This window comes from Schistocerca piceifrons, chromosome 3, assembly GCF_021461385.2.
Source record: "Schistocerca piceifrons isolate TAMUIC-IGC-003096 chromosome 3, iqSchPice1.1, whole genome shotgun sequence".
In the NCBI taxonomy this organism is placed as follows: Eukaryota; Metazoa; Arthropoda; class Insecta; order Orthoptera; family Acrididae; genus Schistocerca; species Schistocerca piceifrons.
In genome coordinates this window covers 292,129,114-292,150,624 of record NC_060140.1, presented here as the reverse complement: position 1 = coordinate 292,150,624, position 21,511 = coordinate 292,129,114, and the positions used below count along the sequence as shown (strand labels likewise).

General features: G+C 37.4%; 1 protein-coding gene across 1 annotated transcript in view; it reads left to right on the top strand.

Moving 5' to 3' along the window:
* Positions 1 to 21,511, top strand: part of LOC124789558 (arf-GAP with dual PH domain-containing protein 1-like) — a 133,194-nt gene that overhangs the window by 47,866 nt on the left and 63,817 nt on the right. Inside the window, exons 4-5 of the mRNA XM_047256962.1 lie at positions 4,614 to 4,844; positions 12,007 to 12,141. Coding sequence (XP_047112918.1) covers positions 4,614 to 4,844; positions 12,007 to 12,141 — 366 coding nt within the window. The remainder of the gene's footprint in view (positions 1 to 4,613; positions 4,845 to 12,006; positions 12,142 to 21,511) is intronic.

The following is a 21,511-nucleotide window of genomic DNA, read 5'->3' as shown; positions in this document are numbered from 1 at the left end:
TTCATAGTCCAACCATCTGCATGAACACCCGGTTGCAAGCTGTTGCAGTCCGCATTTTTCTTCCTCACTTTGCCTTTTCCCTTTGTAACATTTACATCCCTCTGTCATTCGGTGTCACCAAGGCATACTTCTTCCAGCTTATTGGTCAACTCCCTCACCCCCTTATTGCTGCTTGGTGACTTTAATGTGCTTTGGGGCTCTCCCAGAACCTATCAGAGAAATGTCCTCTTAGCTGACCTTCTCAGTCAACTCAACCTCATCTGCCTTAACTCTGGAGCACCTGCATTCCTTCAGACTCCACGCACACCTATTCCCATTTGGACCTTTCGTTCTGTATAGCCCAGCTTCTCACCCTCAATTTTATGAAAGCACAACATATTCAGTTCTGCGCATCTAAAGATGCTACACCAGTGATGTGTGTATCACATGGTGGGGAAATAATAAATAGGATAAAAACTTCATAAATTTTAGGTGTCCATCTTAATTAAAATTTAAACTGGAAAAAGCCAAATTTAGAACTCCAAAAACAACTTAGTTCAGTCACATTTGCACATTGAGCCATTGCAAATCTTGAGGAGAGAGAAATCAATAAGTTGGCATATTTCATTAAATAGTGTCATATGGAATAATGCTCTGGGGTAACTCATATTTAATCCCTTAACATAAAACACCAAGTTATTTAGTTTTTATTATTTTGACAGAAACTTAAAATCATGAGTATACTCGAGCATATTAAGAACAGACCTTCAAAGAAATAAAACCCCACTTACATCCATTTCAGCCCTGATAGTTAAGTGTTTGGCCAATAGAGAGCATCTGTTCCTGCATTTGTAGCCTGGCTATCGTGGTTTGTTTTGAGTTGGTTGCTACTATGTCATCTTTACTATGTGCAGCTGTGGATACTCGACAACAGAACACAACATTCAGCCTCTCTCCTGTATTATTGTTTGGGCAGTGCTTTCAAAGAAGGATGGCTATAGTGATCCTGAATTTGACATTGATTTAGTGGCTCAGAAAGTGAAGGAGGATGTGTTGTTACTTCATTAGAGACTGAAAGGGACAACAGTTTGTCAGTTGAGTGTCAAGCTCTCGGCAGTGGTATGAGATAAATACATCCACTATGCTCCAACCAGCTCCCCCAAGATTTATGGTCACAGGAAACCATACTGAAATATTAGACTTCATGGCTACACAGAAGCTAAAAAAGATTTCAGGTTTCAGGATATTGTAGTCAAAGTCCATTGCAGGTGTATACACGGGATTTTATTGTTCATAATCTTAAAAATTTTGTAACTTATTGTATTTAAAAGCTACCTTTGTGTATCTATATGTAATGTAATTAATTATAGGACTTTTTCATGAATAAAAAATATTAATTTTTGGAATGTAATTTGAAAAAAGTCAATATGTTAAAGGATTAAAGAAAAAAGTCTTCATTGCTCAAAAATGTGCTGTAAGAATAATACATGGTGCTCACTCACAATCATCTTTTAGACATCTGTTTAAAAACTTGGGCATTCTGACTACTGCTTCACAGTACATTTTTTTTCTCGTGATGTCTGTTGTAAACAATCCATTGCAGTTCAAAGGAACAATGATATACCAGAAGGAAAAATCACATTCATTACTCCACATTAAGGTTGACACAAAAAGAGGTGCACAATACTGCAACTAAAATTTTTAATCACATGCCCAGTGATATAAAATGTCTGAGAGGCAGTGATGTAAAATCTGAAAACAAACTGAAAAAGTGTCTCCTTGACAACTCCTCCTGTTCTGTAGAAGTACTTTTGTTATTGTAATGTATAAATGTTGGAGGGAGGAGGGTAGAGATTACTATTTTACATTGCACATTTAATACTAATAAAAACAAAATTACAAAGAGGATAGATTGCCACTCACCATGTAGCAGAGATGTTGAGTCACAGACAGGCACAACAAAAGGACTACTAAACCACAAACTTTCAGCTAGAAGACCTTATTCTGAAACACACACACACACACACACACACACACACACACACACACACACACACGACCATTGTCTCTGGCTGCTGATATTTTCCATTGTTTATTAATAACAATATAAAAAGCAATAAACTTAAAAATGTTCAGCATGTAGCCTTATTTACAAATTAATTTGCAATGTGAATGTAAAAATGTAAAATGACTCATTCCACATCATTATAATATTATGCTTATCCATTACGGATATTTTAGAACCGTGACTGTATATTGAATGTAAATAAGTTATACACAACTGCAACCAGTCACTTTTTTGAATAATAATGCTTTATTCCATAAACCGGTTTTCGAACTTGCCCTTATCTCGTGCTCTCATGTTATCGCCATTAAAATACTTGCCCTTATATCGACTTTAACACATGTAAAGAACAACAAATTACATCTCTGTACAAAGTAGCTTATGCCGTATCTTTCTGTCAAGATCTTTGTTACAAGCAACAGTTGTAAAGCGCATGCTGGATGCTGGTAATGTTTAAACTGATATAGTTCGTGTGAAAGTGTTCTGGACATCAAAATGGAGGCAGACAGATCCGAAAAAAGCCGCCTATACTGTCACAGTAAGTAAAAACTAAATTTACATCCATATCGACAGATAAGCTATAGTCATGGCGATACATTAAAGTGTGACCCATCTTTCTGCCATAGAACCAGCACCCAGCATTATGCTACTACCAGTAATGGTGTAACTTCCCGGATCCTCCCGAAACCATCTGAAGATGAATCTGAATAGGTTCAAAAACCGGTTTATGGAATAAAGCAGTATTATTCAAAAAAGTGACTGGTTGCAGTTGTGTATAACTTATTTACATTCATTATAATATATTGTGCAAATGATTCACGGAACATAACACGACTAACTAACTTAAGTAAATTCTCCCTAACATCTCAAGAACTGGCTTGCTTCACAGCTTAGTGATGTGTTGAAAAGTTCAGATATAGGCCATCACAGATGGCAAGAGTTCTGCAAGTTTGTGTAAAAATGTGTTCAGTAATACAGTGAGAGTGTGAAGAATAATGTGAAGAATGAGCAGAAAATATATGTGCATCGGCCTCATTCCTAGCGTACACTATATATAATTTAGGTATTGGTATTTAGCTGCTGTTGTTGTATTCTTTAAGAGAGGTTCAGAAAAAGCTAGACGAGACGATGATAAAAGATATATTTACAAGTGTCCCTTTGGGTTGGCAATTACACTTTTCCACATATTATTTTTGCAGCTTACGTACTTATTAACATTTTTTGAGACTCAAAGCACATAGCACAGAAAAATGGAATTATTAGCCTCATCATTGATGGGATGCTACATTCTAATCTTTCTTGAAATGGTCAGTCTGGTTGAATGCCCTGAGTTGTAACTCCAAAACTGAACTCTACAAATAATTAAAAAATGAAACATGTTTTTAAAGAAATCTAAATGAAAACCAGACCCAACTGCTTTCAAAATGGTTCTATTGCATAGGCATCATATATGTAAGAGACTGCAGATGAGGACTTCCATGGAAGAAAATCAAGCGGGGACAAACATTCCATTGCAAGAAGTTATTTTGTGTCTCATGTTCAAATAGCAGCCAGACCAGGTCTCACATGTAGGGTCTGTAGATAAAGTAATGAGATTTTCTCCTGGCAAAAGAATACTAAAAAGATTTTCTCCTGGCAAAAGAATACTAAAAAGTTCAAAAACTGGGTTATTCACCCCCTCCAATTATCGTAAATGTTAGTACATCTATAAATCCTCCGTTACAGTGGCTGGTAAGTTCTCCTCCTTGGCTCTGAATATATTTAAATTACTAACTTTAATGACATGAATATAATAGAGGGAAACATTCCACGTGGGAAAAATATATCTAAAAACAAAGATGATGAGACTTACCAAACAAAAGCGCTGGCAGGTCGATAGACACACAAACAAACACAAACATGCACACAAAATTCAAGCTTTCGCAACAAACGGTTGCTTCATCAGGAAAGAGGGAAGGAGAGGGAAAGACGAAAGGATGTGGGTTTTAAGGGAGAGGGTAAGGAGTCATTCCAATCCCAGGAGCGGAAAGACTTACCTTAGGGGGAAAAAAGGACAGGTATACACTCACAAACACACACATATCCATCCGCACATACACAGATGCAAGCAGACATTTTGAAAATGTCTGCTTGTGTCTGTGTATGTGCGGATGGATATACGTGTGTGTTTGTGAGTGTATACCTGTCCTTTTTTCCCCCTAAGGTAAGTCTTTCCGCTCCCGGGATTGGAATGACTCCTTACCCTCTCCCTTAAAACCCACATCCTTTCGTCTTTCCCTCTCCTTCCCTCTTTCCTGATGAAGCAACCGTTTGTTGCGAAAGCTTGAATTTTGTGTGCATGTTTGTGTTTGTTTGTGTGTCTATCGACCTGCCAGCGCTTTTGTTTGGTAAGCCTCATCATCTTTGTTTTTAGATATAACTTTAATGACATGTTGAGTTAGGATAATTTTGATCTGATGGTGGCATTTCACATGCAGTTATTTTTTGTGTAGTATTTTGTATGTATATCACAGAATATTTCTATTATTTAAGAATAATAAGCTGAAACTGTGTCATTTGTGACTTTCAGAAGAAGGACCCAAAAGCAATAATAAGACTGTCGGAACTAAATGTAGCATTCTCACCAGAAAAAATAGAACATGCCAATTCTCTTCAGTTAACCTATCTTAAAGAAGGAACTACTAGACATATTTATGTGTACCATGACAGCTCACAAGTAATAGTTGATTGGTACATGGCAATACGATGTGCCAAACTGCACAGGCTGCAAGTTGCGTATCCTGCAGCTAGTGAATCAGAGGTAAGCTGTACATAAGCTAAGTAAGAAAGTAAGTCAGCATTATCACTGTTCCATATGGACATTGATATCAACTTATGAGCATATTTTTAGCTTCTCCAAGTTCTTAAAAGTAATCCGTGTGGCTTCAGCACTTGAAAAAATTAATAATTTAAGGACTAAAGGAATAATTCAGCAGGTGCTGAGCATATTCATTATAATATTAGTTTTGTTTTATTCATGACTATCATTGTAAAAGCATTGATGAAATATTTTTCTTGTAAGTATTCTGAGTGCTAACTAAGACTTGGACACATGTTATAGGTTATGTTTTTGTGTAGCATACTCTATAAAAGATATCTAAAAACAAAGATGATGTGACTTACCAAACGAAAGCACTGGCACATCAATAGACACACAAACAAACACAAACATACACACAAAATTCAAGCTTTTGCAACAAACTGTTGCCTCATCAGGAAAGAGGGAAGGAGAGGGAAAGACGAAAGGATGTGGGTTTTAAGGGAGAGGGTAAGGAGTCATTCCAATCCCGGGAGCGGAAAGACTTACCTTAGGGGGAAAAAAGGACGGGTATACACTCACTCACACACACACACACACACACACACACACACACACACACACACACATCCATCCACACATATACAGACACAAGCAGACATATTTAAAGACAAAGAGTTTGGGCAGAGATGTCAGTCGAGGCGGAAGTGCAGAGGCAAAGATATTGTTGAATGACAGGTGAGGTATGAGTGGCGGCAACTTGAAATTAGCGGAGATTGAGGCCTGGTGGATAACGGGAAGAGAAGATATATTGAAGAGCAAGTTCCCATCTCCGGAGTTCGGATAGGTTGGTGTTAGTGGGAAGTATCCAGATAACCCGGACGGTGTAACACTGTGCCAAGATGTGCTGGCCATGCACCAAGGCATGTTTAACCACAGGGTGATCCTCATTACCAACAAACACTGTCTGCCTGTGTCCATTCATGCGAATGGACAGTTTGTTGCTGGTCATTCCCACATAGAATGCGTCACAGTGTAGGCAGGTCAGTTGGTAAATCACGTGGGTGCTTTCACATGTGGCTCTGCCTTTGATCGTGTACACCTTCCGGGTTACAGGACTGGATACTCTATAAAAGCATATCCTGTGTTGTGAGATCAAGGGACACATCTGTTCTGTCGTTTTAATGAACTGATTGTTCGTATGAGTTTTAGAGAACACATGTGTTCTTAGAATTTTGGTTTTTGAAGCTTGATTGCAAATTCCTTTGACATTTTTTGAAAGGTGATGTTATTTCCACCAAGACTATATTTGTATAGAAGAGTATGTCTCTAACTCATGGTTGGTCAGTTTGATTATTTAGTTATTTTCAAGTAAACAGGTCCATGAATACATATGATATAAATTCCTAACAACAACCAGGGAGTACAATATTGCAAGATATCACAGAATCAGTAAACATGTAAGTGGAAGTCCTGCAAAACAGCACAGCACATGTTCTCACTCATTCTGATGAACAGTTAAATGATGAAAGGAAACTGTGTATAAAATGTGTTATGTGCAGGAAGTGGACATTTCTATTTTTTTCTTTGAGAATTTTTTGAATAAAAGTGAGCTAAATGTAGATAAAGTGCCAAAAAGAGCCAGAATATTGACTGATCCACTGTGGAATATCGTAAGCAAATAATACACGAAATTTGGAAGTTCCTTCTTGTGCAGTATGTTTACAATATATAAGTGAATGCTAGTACAAAATTTTAACTACTGAGTTAAGATAATTATCACCATTGGTCTCAGAGAATTAAGGGTCTACTTATCAGTAAGCATTTTTGTTGGCCTTGGCATGGGAAATTTATCCACAGCAGATGAATGAAACGCAAAGAACAGATGGTGGAAATTCTGTGAACAATAGATGACTATTCTCTGTATGACATACAAGACTGCAAACCAGTGAAAGAAATACAGGATGCACTTGAAAGATTCCCATGCACATTTGGATTTGTGGGAGGGAATACCTGTGTTAAAGGAATAAATGAATGTAGAAAAGAAAACAGGTGAATCAGTGTAGCTTATCTTGTGAGACGCAACACACTGCTGTTCAAGTTCCGGGGTCCTGGTGTAGAATTATCTGGTAAGCATGCAACTGTGCATGCCTTACCTACTGAATACAAAATTTTTACAAGAAGTATTTGATGTGATGAGATGGATTTCTCTTCAGAAATTCAAAAACCTTTTGCCAGTTTACTAACACAAAATTAAAAATGAAGTGAGAGCAGTAAAATATTCGAATTATATGACACTGTTATGACGTGACTAAACTACAATCATCTGATTATAACTGTGGGTTCTTTGAGTGCTTCGGGAGATGGTTGATTGGAACAATCACGGGCTTGCGTGCGTGTGTGTGCATAGACTTTATCTGTTTGTGCTGTTTTTATTTGTAAAGTTTCTTTAATGCAATACATAGTGTGCCCTTGCAGAGTGTAGTGTATTCATTTAAGACATGTTTTCCTTCTGCGATTGCCTTCTGTATATGGAAGTTTTCCTCAAAGGTCAGTTTGCTGTATTGGCTGTGGCTGGGTTTTAGTATTTTTAAGTCTGTTTCTATTGTGGTTGGGTAGTGGTTGTTAGCTATAAGGTGGTCGGCAAATGTGCTATGAGTGCTGTTGCTTTTTAAAGCTCTGAGATGTTCCGAGTATCTTGTTTTGAAGTGTCTGCATGTTTGCCCTATGTATACTGACTGGCCGGTGTTGCATGTGAGTTCATATATTCCTGGTCTGTTACATTTTTCATTGGGTGTTTCTTGTGTTCTGATCTTTTTCTATGTTGTGTTCTCCATCCTGTATCCTATTTGGAATCCCTGTTTCTTTAGTATGTTGCCTATTTTGTGAACAATCTTGTTATTGTAGGTGAGTATGTGCCATTTCGTTTGTGTGTGTGTGTGTGTGTGTGTGTGTGTGTGTGTGTGTGTGTGTTCTTACTCTGTTGTGTCTTGTGTGTGGTCATTGTTTGTGTTTTGTGTTGTTCTGTGCTGGGTGAGGATTTGTGTGTGTGTGGTGTGTTCATTTTTGTACTGTTTGCATACTTTTTGATTTAACTTGTCTACCATATGGGTAGTATAACCATTTTCTACTGCTATTTGTTTTATTGTGTTTAGTTCTTGTGTGTAGTTCTGTTTGTTCATGGGTGTTCTGTTTAATCTGTGGAGCATGAATCTGAAGTTTGCATGCTTAGTGTCAATGGGTGGTTTGATAGGTTGTGAATGGTGGTGCTTGTGGTTGTCAGTTTCCTGAATATTGTGAAGTTGTGTGTGGTGTTTGCTTTTTGTATGGTGAGATCTAGAAAGTGTAGTGTGTGTGTTAGTTTCTGTTTCTAATGTGAAATTAATTTTTGGGTGTAAGTTATTTATTTCATTGTGTAGTTGTTCTGTGTGTGTATGTGGTTCATGAATCAGGCATATTATGTCATTGACATAATGGTACCAGTATATAACTTTGTAGTTCTTTGGTTTTATTATGTGTCTGAAGATCATGTTCTCCAGGTTGTTCATGAATATGTTAGCTAGGAGGCCACTGATTGGTGATCCCATTGGCAGTCCTTCGTGTTGAGAATAAAATTCTTTGTTGAATACAAAATAATTTTGTGATGTTATGGTCTTGAGTATGTTTGTTATTTCATTGATTTGTGTGTCTGGTATGTTTCCTTGTTTTAAACTTTGTGTGATGATGTTCATTGTTTCATTTATTGGAATGCAAGTGTACATTGATGTGACGTCGAATGATATGAGGGTTGCTGTGTCTGGTATGTGTATGTTCTTGATTCTGTCTATTAACTCCTTTGAGTTTTCCAGATTCCTGTTGTTATCAGACGTGTACAGTTTTTTCAGTAGAGTGTGTGTGTTTGTTGGGCTAGGTGGTAGGATTGAGCATTTCGGTAGTTAATGATGGGTCTTAATGTGATATCATCTTTGTGAACCTTTATTAGGGCATTTTGGGTGGGTGCTTTTGGATTTTTCTGTGTCATCCTCTTTACCTGGCCTTTTGAAAATGCATTATTCATGTTTTTCAGTGTCTGTTGAATGTTTTTCTGGTATCTTTCTGTTGGGTCACTGATCAGTTTTTTGATGTTGTTGTCTTTGAGAAAATCTAGTGTTTTCTCTATGTATTCCTTTTCATCCTTAATTAAAGTAATGTTGCCTTTGTCTGCTCTTGTTACTATGGCATTGTTCCGTTTTAATTTTTGCTTAAGTTTGCTGGCTGTGATTTCCTATGATGTTTTATGATTAGAAATAATTGTGGATTTGTGTGTTCTGATTATCTGTGTTACTTCTGCAGCTACTAATTCTCTTGTCAAGTTTGCATTAAAATTAGGTGTGTTCAGTCTTTCTTGTTCCTGTGTAATGTGTTCTGACTCCTTTATGAGCTTTTCTATTGTTTTGTGTGATATGTTTGTGTTAATGTTGTGTTTTGGCCCTTTTTCTAGTAGGCTCTTTTTCTTGTTGGGTAAGATTTATGTCAGTTAGGTTAATGATTCTTTCATGGAACTTATGTTGTTGGTTGAGATTGTTTTTAGTAGGTGTGTTTGTGCTGTTGATTATTCTGTTGAGTTTTCTGTTTTGTTTCTCTCATTTTTCTTGCATTACTTTCTGAATATATGCTTTTTCTCTCTCTGTTTTTTTTCCTCAAAGTGAGCTGGTATTGTACATTTGTTGGCCGAATCTAAATATGTTTGGTAAATTTCACTGTTGAGCAACCGCTTTTTAGTATATAATTCCCTAATTTCTTGCTTTAGCCACAAAATCTCCACTTTCTTTGGTGCAGATGACATGCTATTCACAGAGTTTTTGATATAATCTGGAATTACATTATTAGCTAGGCAATTTTTATTAAACTGTATATTGATAGTTGTCTTCTAAAGCTTCATTAAGGTGTTGTAGAGCTTGCTACCAAACCTTAAAATACTCTGTAATGCATGCTTCAACCCCCCCCCCCCCCCCCCCCGAGCAGATCATTGCACAGTTTCTGGAAGGGGGGGGGGGGGAGGTAACAACACCAAATTACTTGCAAAATAGAGGCCCAACAACAGCAAATAATAATGAGAATTCCTGTAAATGGTTGCCATGGAAGAGAATCAAAAATTGATCATCTGAGATTATTTAGATGTTGTGCACGAGATTATTGAGATGTGCATGTGCAAAAATGAAAAAATTTGATCTGAAAGAACAACTTTACGTAACGGTTGGATATTCAGAAATTATGAAAGCCTACATTCTATGGCGTCCAGAACAAGGAACATGATGATTGCCAGAGATGTATTGGATGAAAATGTCATACATGAAAAATTGAACAAACATATTAAAAAATGACCACAACCATCACGAGTGATGGATCATTACAGAATTTAGAAGTTACGGAAACAGAAGCAGCACCTGATGTTGAACAGTGTGAAGATTTGGAAACATGCCTTTGTTCCAAATACATCGATGTAGAAAAGAAATCTGAAAGGGAGAACAATAACTCAACAACAGATGATAATGACTGAACTATAAAACCTCCACTAAAACCTATATCCACATAAAACCAACCAATGAGAAACAGTATCTACGCTTTGACAGCTTCCATTCTTTCCACTGAAATGCCCTCGTCCTCATAGTGTAGACAGAAAAGTATGTGTTCCATCACTGAATCCCTTAGTATCTATACCAACCGCTTCACCTAGGCTTTTCTATCCTGCAACTATCCCACAAATCTTATTTGCAAATAGTCTTCTAGGTAGTATCCTCCTCTCACCCTCTGGCTTATACAGTTCCTGCTTAAAAAAAAACTCAGCAGCACCACCTGATCACCCTTGATTGCCTCAATACTTTACTCTGCCGAGACTATGACTTTCTCAAGTCAAGCCCTGAAATGAGATCCTCTCTCCCTGATATTCTTCTCACACCTTTCACTGTAACCTTCAGTCGTTCTCCTAACATCCCAGTCAAACATTTCTCCTAACATCCCAGTCAAACATTATGGCATTTCCAAACCATTACTCCTATCCCAAGGTTCCCACCCTGCAATCATCCCCACTGTAAAACTTGCCCTATGCACCCCACCCACCACCACCCATTCCAGCCCGACCACTGGTAAATCCTAAAATATCAAAGGCAAAGCAACATACAAAATAACACGTTGTTTATCGACTAAATTGTATCCACAGCACAGTGTCTTATGTAAGCGTGACCGCCACTAAACTGGCAGAGTGCATGAATGGGCATAGAACAACTCAGTACCATTTGCTTAACACACACTACAAATGGCTCAAGGGACATGAGTGCTTGCTATTTCATATAGGCTATTTTGATTCTTCGAGCCAATACTACTTTCCCTGAACTTCATAAATTGGAATTTCCTTTCCAACATGTCCTTGTGTCCCAACACTCTACTGACCTTCATCTCTGTTTGCAAATCACTGTTATCGTGGTGAGTGCTTATCAGTGTCAGACACTAAACACCAATTGTACATTTATGTAAACAGATGACATTTTTATCAAAATCTCCAGAATAATAATCATCTCACAGCAGTTTGAACACATTCTGAATGTCACAAGTGTCAAAACCTTATGGATCCTTAGTGGGGAAATAGTGCACCTCTTACATATTTGTCACATAAACGAGAGTTTCTTTTTACTTCTTCTAAACACTAAGGAACTTGTTCCAAAACCTAGGTAGTGTGTCTATTTTCACTTTTATATGTGTCTCCCTTCTAAAGGTACGTGCTGGTCAGGAATTCCATCTCATAATTTACTAGTTTTCTCAATTTAATTTCCTTTAATACAAAACATGACTTATTTTTTGAGGTTTCTCACATTAAAGAAAGGATCTTGTCGGAATTGTTATATTTTGTCCAGGTGTAATAGAGTACAAGGAACATTATTTTAATTTGAACAACCTGGAAATCCGACCAGATGCAAAACAAAACAGTTATTACTTTTCTGTTCAGCAGCTGTACACAGTAGATGTAATCACTGTAAACTTTTGGTCTTATAACAAAAGTAAATGTTGTAATCTTGCTATAATTAGGTGTCACCTAACTTTGAAGATGGGACATTAAAATGCTTGTATAGAATAGTCAGAGCCACATTAATAGTTAACAATAATCTAAATTATTGTGTATTATTTCAAGCTGGTAGATCATCTAACCAAGGACTTTGCAAGAGAAGGTTGGCTGTGGAAAACTGGTCCAAGAAGTTCAGATTCATACAAAAAACGTTGGTTTACTTTGGACAACAGAAAACTTATGTATCATGAAGACCCTATGGTATGTATAGCTTATTGTATGTTACATGTAAATCAGGTTTATTATATGTAATACTTGAAACAATTTTTCTGTGATTGTCATGTTTCTATTATTGTACGAAAAACAAGGAAATGTGTACAGAAGAAGCTAGAACACAGTAAATCGTCATTGATTTAGAAACTTTTGCGCTATTAGTTTGCTTACATACAGTTTGCATACTTTAAATTTACATTAAAAGTTATATTCTATTGTGATTAACTTAATTAACAGATACTGCTCCTAAGGAAGTGCAGACTTCTTCATGTAAGCAGAAATAATTAACTTTTTACATTACATACACTGGAAGCTCTAACCTGTAGGCCTAATCTCTGCAGCTTGTAAATAATGAAAATTCATATAGTGTAAAGTGCGGTAAGTGATTTTCTTCTATTGTTAACCATGTAATGAGTGTGGCAATGCATAACGAGTGTGGATGTTGCTGAGTACAGCCAGCCAGAAGTGTAGATTGTGGGCTGGATTTTCAGTGGGATGACTTTAGTGGAGAATTGAATGGGGAATGTAATGAAGCTCTCCCATGGAACTGCCAGGTTTTGGAAGGAGGATGAGACAGACACTGAACAGGGGGCCAAGATTTGTGCCCTTCAGGCTGAATTAGAACACACCAAATTTGAACTCAGTAGGTTGAAGATCATGGGAACTGGGTAAAGGTAACTAGCAGTGAATGAAAGGGAATTTGAGCTTACGGTATTGAATAATTTTGACTTGCTACCTAAGGTATAAGGGGAAGAGCCTCATCCAACTATAGGTCACAGTTGGATGCAGCAGAATTTTAGCAAAGGAACTTGGTGTAGATCAGTACCAAAAGAAAGTAGGAATAAAAGTGTCTTTCTGCTAGGTAGTAGCCATGGGAGGGGCGTTGGCTAGATGGTACAGGACAAATCAGGAACAGGGTAGCAGGTCACAAGTATTGTCAAACAAAGTGCTAGCCATAGCTAGATGACAGAAGACATAGGTAATTTTTCAAAGCTTGTGACGAAGAGGATCGGGTTATTGTAGTTGGTGGAGTGGGGAACAGCCTGACTGATGACAGGAATTACAGCGTTAGAGGTGACCTAAATGAAATAAAAATAATAGCTACACATACAAATGTGAGTTTTGTGGAGGTCCTATAGCACCATGACCAGCTGTGGGTTAACCCTGAGTTGAGTCGGCTGCTGCTAACTGAAAGGAAATATCATATGGATGCAGTGTCTGTTTCTACATTTGAGAGATGGGGATAGGCTAGACATGGCCTACACCCAAGTAGTAGTGGTAGTAGTAGTAGGAGGAGGAGGAGGAGGAGGAGGAGGAGGTTGTCTGAGCTTGTCGCAGAAAATGTACAGTGTGTCACCCTTACACAAAGCGATTACTGATGTCAGAGAGGTATCATTTTTTTTTACACTAAAATCAACATTCAGGCACCTTGCTTTGAAAGAAGTTAAAATAACAGAAGGGTTACACAAAACACACAAGGCTGCACAGAAAAGCAACGGTAGCTTATTTCATCTGAATATTAGAGGACTGAGTAATAAGTTAGAAGAGCTTCTTGTCTGTTTGGATAATTTAGAGATCTCTGAAAAGATAGACGTCTTGTGACTGAGCACCACATAACCATGTGGGTAGAGAAGGTAAATATAAAAGCTTACACTCACCATCTGACTCGTGTATGGCTATTATGGGAAAAGGAGGAATTGTTACATATATTAAGGCAGAACACAAATTCAAATGAAAAATATTTTACTCTAGAGTGTAACTGAATATGGGTCTTCCTTGGGAAATTTTGAACTGTTTGTGAGGAATCTTGATTCCTTACTACGCTGTCTATCAGACAGCACATTTTCTAAATGATTATGATAGGATAAATGATCTGGATACCGTATTTGGATCCTACAATTTGATCTCAGTAATTGACTTTCCAACACTGGTGGATAAAGACAGTAGGATGTTAATCGATGTTTTCTTTCATTAATGTCAAAGTAAGGAAATAACTGTATACCCAGTAACAAGAGCTCTCTCTGATCAAGATGTAAACTTAGGATAAATGAGATAGTGCCTCATAGATACCCCTCAGTGGCAGTTAGAATAATTAGTGACTCATAAAAAATATTTTTGAGAATAGTTTACAAGAGATGAACTGGGATGAAATTTATAACGAACCAAATACTGACATAATTTTTAATCTATTCCGTGATAAATTCATACCATTCTTTGAAAATAACTTTCCGCATAAGCTGATCAGAAAAATCATAAAGAGTCTTGTAAAAAACCATAGATCATTAGAGGGATTAAACTACCCTGTGACGGGAAAAGGGAATTGTATCTGTTGGCAATAACAAGTAAAGATCCTACAGTAGTTGTGCACTACAGAAACTACTCAAATTTACAAATAAAACTTATTAAAAGATCAAGGAACATGTAAACTACATCAGAAGTCAGTAATTTTGATTCCAGACTTTATAGAATGTAGTGAAATGAGAGGTAGAACAACCAGCCAAAGGACAGAATAACGTCACTACTGACTGAAGTAGAACTGCTATAAAAGTAGAGCCAGAGGTAGCAAATGCACTTAATAATCATTTCTTATATGTAATAGAAAATGTAGTGACAAAAAGTTCAAGAGAAAACAGCAGTATCTTGGAAAAAAAAACCCTCATAAAATTCTGTTATATGAACATATCACCAACCTCTGCCTCTGAAACTAAGAAATAATATATTCCCTCAAAAATATAAGCTCATATGGATTGTTCCCAACAAGTACTAAAGATTTGTTGTGATTTACTAAGCTGTCTTATCTGAAATACGAGTATGTAATGCATCACTTACTTAAGGCATTTCTCTAGATAAATTGAAATATGCCATTGTAAAATACTTCTATAAGGAAGGTGATAGTAGATATCTCAATAATTACCAAACTGTTTCCTACACATTCATCATTTCATAACAGTCTCTGTAGCTCAGTTACGATAAATTTTGAATAACTTATATTTTAGCAACAATGAAACTGTTCTTTTTTATTCCCCGTAGTCATCACAATAAAGTGAAACATCATTTGAATGTTAAAAAACTTTTATTACCCCAGGCACACATGACAAAAAAAATTAATGCTTTCAGGCATGTCACAGTAATTACTCGTTTTGTTTAGCCAGAACTGAGGTGAAGTAGGAAATGTTTGTTCTTTTTGTGCTGCATATTGAGAATTCTTAAAGCAGTTCATAAAATGCGCAGATGCAAACCCATAATGCACAAATGACTGAAATTTAAGAATACAATTCTCCTGATGAACCTCAGGTGACAAGGAACTACTGGAAATTATATTGTCCATCAATATGTATAAAAATACATTCCACAGTCAAAAAAATTCTTTATTGAGAGTCACATTGGCTGTTTGAGGTGTAAACTGAATTACATCAACAGCCTTTTTGTAACCCTTCTGAAAGAGAGAGAGATTGTTACGTCCAGGTCAAGAGTCCAACAAAAGCAATTAATTAATTTCTGAAACTGGTTGGAAACTGTTACAAATGGAATGTTAAAAATTATTCTTTTGTATTTTCCCAGCTTTCGATTGCTCGATTAAAGGATTTTTGCCACCAAAACACACTCCCCCCCCTCCCCCCCCCTCTCTCTCTCTCTCTCTCTCTCTCTCTCTCTCTCTCTCTCTCTCTCTCTCTCTCTCTCTCTCTCCCCCCCCCCCTCTCCCCCCTCCTCCCCTCCCTCCCCCCCCCCCCTCCCCCCTCCAAATGATGTACCATGAGGTCCCTGAAGAAAGATATGAAGTTGGAGAAACAGCAATACACTCATACTTATTACTGTCATTGTTGTATATGAATGTGCCATTCCATCAGTCACAACAGACTCTGCCTTTTTTCACGTCAAAGTGACAGTGTGGTTTTCTTGCAGTTCTTTCAGTGTTAGACATAGCAGATGTGGGGATAACAGCAAGCTTTGTCTTCACATCAACCATGACTTAATGGCATCTCCTTTACACTTCTATTTGAAATAAACTTCATTGTTGTGTGACTTCCTATGATTTCTTGAATCCGTGTAACCAGATTGAAGAACATTTTGAATCAGTAGTGTTCATCTGAGCTGTGATTCATAATACCCAACCTCATAGATATCTGCCAGTAATGGTCCATTATCTCTCATGAGTGATTCTACATGGTTCCTACCACAAGAAAACTCCTCTGAAGAATGTTGTTCATATTATTTATTCAAATTTGGGGGTATGTGTTGGCTATTAATGGCAGATAATGGGACTTTGTGGTCACTCTGTGCAGCAGATAGATAGTTTTTCTTTAACAATTTTGACAGTAAGATTTTATGAACCAAACCTGGCATTGCACACTGCTTTAACATTAAGCATTAAACACAATAATATTAATTCAGTTTAATCTCCATTGTTAAAATGTACAATACTGCAAAAGCAAATGATATTTATTATGGATATTAAATGAGTTGCAGATTCGAGTGTACAGTAACTGTGAACAGGTGCTTCAGAGAAACTATCAATGAAATTAAAATTAACTCTACAAATTACAGTTGTGCTGAGTCATGGTATTTGTTTACCCATGGCTGTCAATCAAGGATATGCGCCCATCATGTGCAGTGTGCCAGAGCACGGTGGCGGTGTACCTTTCTCCAGCCGCCTGAGGAGCTAAAAATTTGGCAATTTTCAACATTTTTTTTAAAGCTTGCAGTGCATCCTACTTGTTAGTCACTAAAATTTTGACAGGGTATTTCTTTCAGTGTATTCATCCTCTATAAAACACTTCAGGGCATATTAGAAAAGTTATTAAAAAGTCAATGTACATGCACATATCTCAGAAATCAGTAATTCCAACAACAGACTTAAGGCTATATGGCATGTAGTGAAAAGAGACACATGGCGAGCAGCCACAGAACAGGATAACATCACTAATGAACTGATTGGAAAGGCTATATGATGAGTCATGGGTAGCAAATATATTTAATAATCATTTCTTGAATGTGGTAGAGAGTATAGGGACAAACAATTGAAGAAAAAATTACAGCAGTATGTTGAGAAAGCAAACCTCCTAACATACAGTGTATGAATGTGTCAACCATTTTCATTCTGAAACTAAGAAAATTATATATTTTCTCAAAAATAAAAGCTCGTCTGGTTTTGATGGTGTTTCCAATAGAGTATTAAAGATTTTTTCCCATATAATAAGCCTGGTCTTATCTGAAACATGCATTGCATCCCTAACTCAAGGCATTTTTGCAGAGAGATTGAAACATGTTGTCAAATACGTATTTAAGAAAGGTAACGGGGGAGATTTCAGTAACTACTGACCTGTTTCACTGCTGACATCATTTTCCACAATTCTGGAGAACATGATGTATTCTGGAATATTATCTCATCTGAGCAACAATAATATCCTCAGCAAATCACAATCTGGTATTCAGAAGAGTTGATCTACTGAGAATTCCTTTTGCATGCTCCCTCACCAAATTTTACAAGCATTAAATAACAAAATGGTGTCAGTTGGTATTCTGTGACCTATCTAAGGCATTTGATTGTGCAACCCACAATATCTTAGATAAACTGAGGTATTACGGAACTGATGGAATAGCCAACCAGTGGATAGTGTTATATCAGATTTAAACAACACAGAAAGTTGGAATTGGGAAAGATTCCTCTCACTGGGGCGAAATCACATACGGAGATATCCAAGGCTCAACTGTTGGTCCAATACTGTTCCTCATATATGTACAATGATCTTCCATCCAATATATGGCAAACAGAATTAATTATTTTTGTGGGTGGCACTAGCATTTTAATCAATGCAAGCATACATACAGCAACACAAGAAATGGTAAACAGCATTTAAAAAGTGTCATTGACTGGTTTTCTGCAAATGGTCTCACTCTTAGTTTTAAGAAGACATAATGTATTCACTTCTACCACAGCTAGAGGTACTACACCAGTGATAAGTGTATCACACAGTGGGGAAACAATAAATAGCGTGGAAACTTTAAAAAAAATTAGGTGTCTAAAATGATGAGAATTTCACCTGGAAAAAGCGCATTTTAGAACTCCTAAGACTACTTAAATCAGCCACATTTGTGTTTTGAACCATTGCAAAGCTTGAGGAGACAAAAACCTGTAAGTTGACACATTTTGCATGTTTTCATTCAATAATTTCATATGGAATAATGTTCTGAGGTAACTCATCATTATGAAAGAAGGTATTCATTGCTCAAAAACGTGCTGTAAGAATAATATGTGGTGCTTACCCAACATCATCTTGTAGATATCTATTTAAGGAATTGGACATTCTGACTACTGCTTCATCTATTGGTGAGTAGACAACTGCGGAAGAACCCAGGTGCATTAGTGATATTTATGCCGAATCCTGCACATGCAAAATGTGCTGGCATCTTTTGGTACATGCGTCAGGTGATGACGTGTGGGACAACTGAGTTGTGTGTGCTGCCCTTAGTGGTGGAAATGAGAGATGATATAATTGAGTACTGAACAACCTCCATTGATTCCACTGTGACTGGATAATTTTGATTATGGAATTCCAATTTTTATCCAGTTGAAAGCTGTTGTCACGATTTATAAGATTGTAAGCAAAATGTATTTCTACAGATTCTTTGATTACTGAATCGCAAAAACTGGAAAATAGAGCTAAAATTTTTGCTCTGTTATATTCCATTGAGCATCCCATGGAAATACAATGTTCTACTATTGCTCATTTTAACAGTTGCGAAAGACAGGTGTATCTTTCATATTCTGTGCAATGCTCCTGGAGAGCTCGTGTTATCTGGCATATATTTGCAGCACCATTTTCAAGGGAATTTTGTAAATACCCACTTTTCTCAGTTGTAGATTGTCTGTAATGGATCCAAACAGGACCAAGCTCTTTGCTGGTGGGTGGAAGAAAATCTTTATTTTATTTTTCCTAAGCAATGTGTCTATTTTAGAAGACACATTCTCAGCATTTGGAAGGATACTCTAAGATTAGATCATCTCTAATTTCCACCATTGAGGGCAGCACACACAACTCAGCTGTCCCACACAAACTCAGCTGTCCGACACATGTCATGAGCGCAGCTGGCTCTTCAGTAGTCGTCTACTCACCTAAAGATTGCTGGATGTCTCTGGGCCGAAATATCGTGGCAGAAGGTCGACAGGATGTGGCTGCACACCCGAAAATTATTAGAAGAAAAAATGATGTACATAATTACAACACCAGAAGGTAAAATGACATTTACAACTCCACATTAAGTTTACTTAGTGATATAAAAGTCTGACAGATAGCAAAGTAAAGTTTGAAAACACACTGAAAAAGTTTCTTCTTGGCAACTCTTTCTGTTATGTAGCAGAATTCCTATTATTGTAATGTGTAAAATGCGAATGGTGTGAATTATTAACTCACATCTGTAAAAAAGAAGAAAGAAAGAAAGTTATAAGTGTTTAGCATGTTGCCATACACTTGTACACAGAAGAGCCAAAACATTATGACCACCTGCTTAATAACTTGTTTGCCCGTCTTTGGAACGAAATACATCACTGATTCTGTGTTCACGGATCCAACAGTTCATTGATAGGTTTGTGAAGGTATGTGGCATTGGAAGTCATATAGTTAACTTAAATAGCAGACCACTGACTTTCAAACGTGGTGATAGCGCCCGATAGTGACCAACATGGGTTCCATAGGAGTTAAGTCAGACGAATTTGGTCACCAAGACATCTTTATGAGTTTACTGTAATGCTCCTCAAATTACTGTAGCATGATTGTGGCTCTGAGATACTGACATTGATGCTGCTGGTAGATGACATCGCTTCAGGGAAGGTATCAAGGATGAAGGTATGAAGGTGGTTCGCTGCCGTCAGCCACTCCGATGAGCCTACGTGCATGGTGTATTGCAAGTTCTGAGCCACCATTTGCCTTGATGATGGCATTTGTGGAGACTACCATCAAACTACTGTAGCAAAAATGTGATTCACCTGAAGAGCCGACATGTTTCCATTGATCAATGGTCAAATCCTGGTGGTCCCATGCCCACAGCAATTTTAATTGACGATGTGATTGGGTCAACATATGAACACTTAAGGGTGATCTGTTTTGAAACTCCATGTTCAACAATGTACAATGAACAGTGTGCTCTGAAACAATTGTGCGTCCACCAGCATTGTGCTCTTTCGGCAGAGATGCCACAGATCACCATCTATCCTATTTTACAGAGTAGGCAAGCCTCAGAACCCCACATACAGTGAAGAGTCATGGATGTCCAACCATTTAGCACCTGGTGGTAGTTTCACTGCCCTTCTACCTCCTTCCATAGAGGCTCATGACAATAGCTTGTAGACATTCAACCAGCTTTGCCATTTGTGAGATACTTGTTCACAGGCTTTTTGTAATAATAATCTGTTCTTTGACGAAGTCACCTATATCAGTGGATTTCCCCATTTGCAGCCCATGTCTTTGCTAGGGTGATTCCCATCCATCTCTGCTGAATCTACATACTTTTCGTAGTGTGTCCTATGCCTGCAGCATCATCAGTCAGCATCCTGCCTCTCAGTGGGTAGTGGTCATAACATTTTGGCTGGTCAGTGTATTTACAAATTAATTTGTGATTTGATTGTAAAATGACTCGTTGCACAGTGTTATGATTTAGCATGCAGAGTGATCTTTTGAACACGAAACTAACCAACATAGGTATCACTATTCTTTTCCTGGACTCCTATTCAGGAGGATAGCAGTTGAAATACTGATACAGTTTTCTGATTTCCCTAAATTGCCTAGAGTAATTGCTAGGATGGTTCCTTTGAAAGGCATGGCCATTTCTTTCTGTGCCCTTTTCCAATCTGAACTTGTGCTCTATTTCTAAGACCTCATTGTTGAAGAGATGTTATATGCTAATCTTCCTTCTTTCTTCCTAGGTTTGATGCCCCATTGGTGCATTGTGACAGACTCTTTTCTTCTGTGACCAATGGTCTCTTTGCCTTTAATTGTGCCCACATTCCTCTGAGCTGAAAATACTCTGTCTTGGTTAATAATGAGTCCCAATGAGTTGAGATATGGACAAGTGTATCTTAGTCTCTCATTAATTCATGCTGTCTCTCGTAGTTGCCATCAGCCAGCTACCTAGTCTGGTGTGACAAATATGTCCATTGCATCTGTTTTTAATTATGTAACATGTCTGAACAGTGTATGGGCCCAGAGGATGGAAGACAAATTTACTGTTTCATGAAAAGTCTACTGACTTGAATGACATGCAACAAACATAAGTCTGGAAAATCAGTCTAGCAGAGAACTCCTATATATTCTAGCTGCTCACAATATTTTGTGTGTGCTGGTCAAATGCACAGTGGAACTGA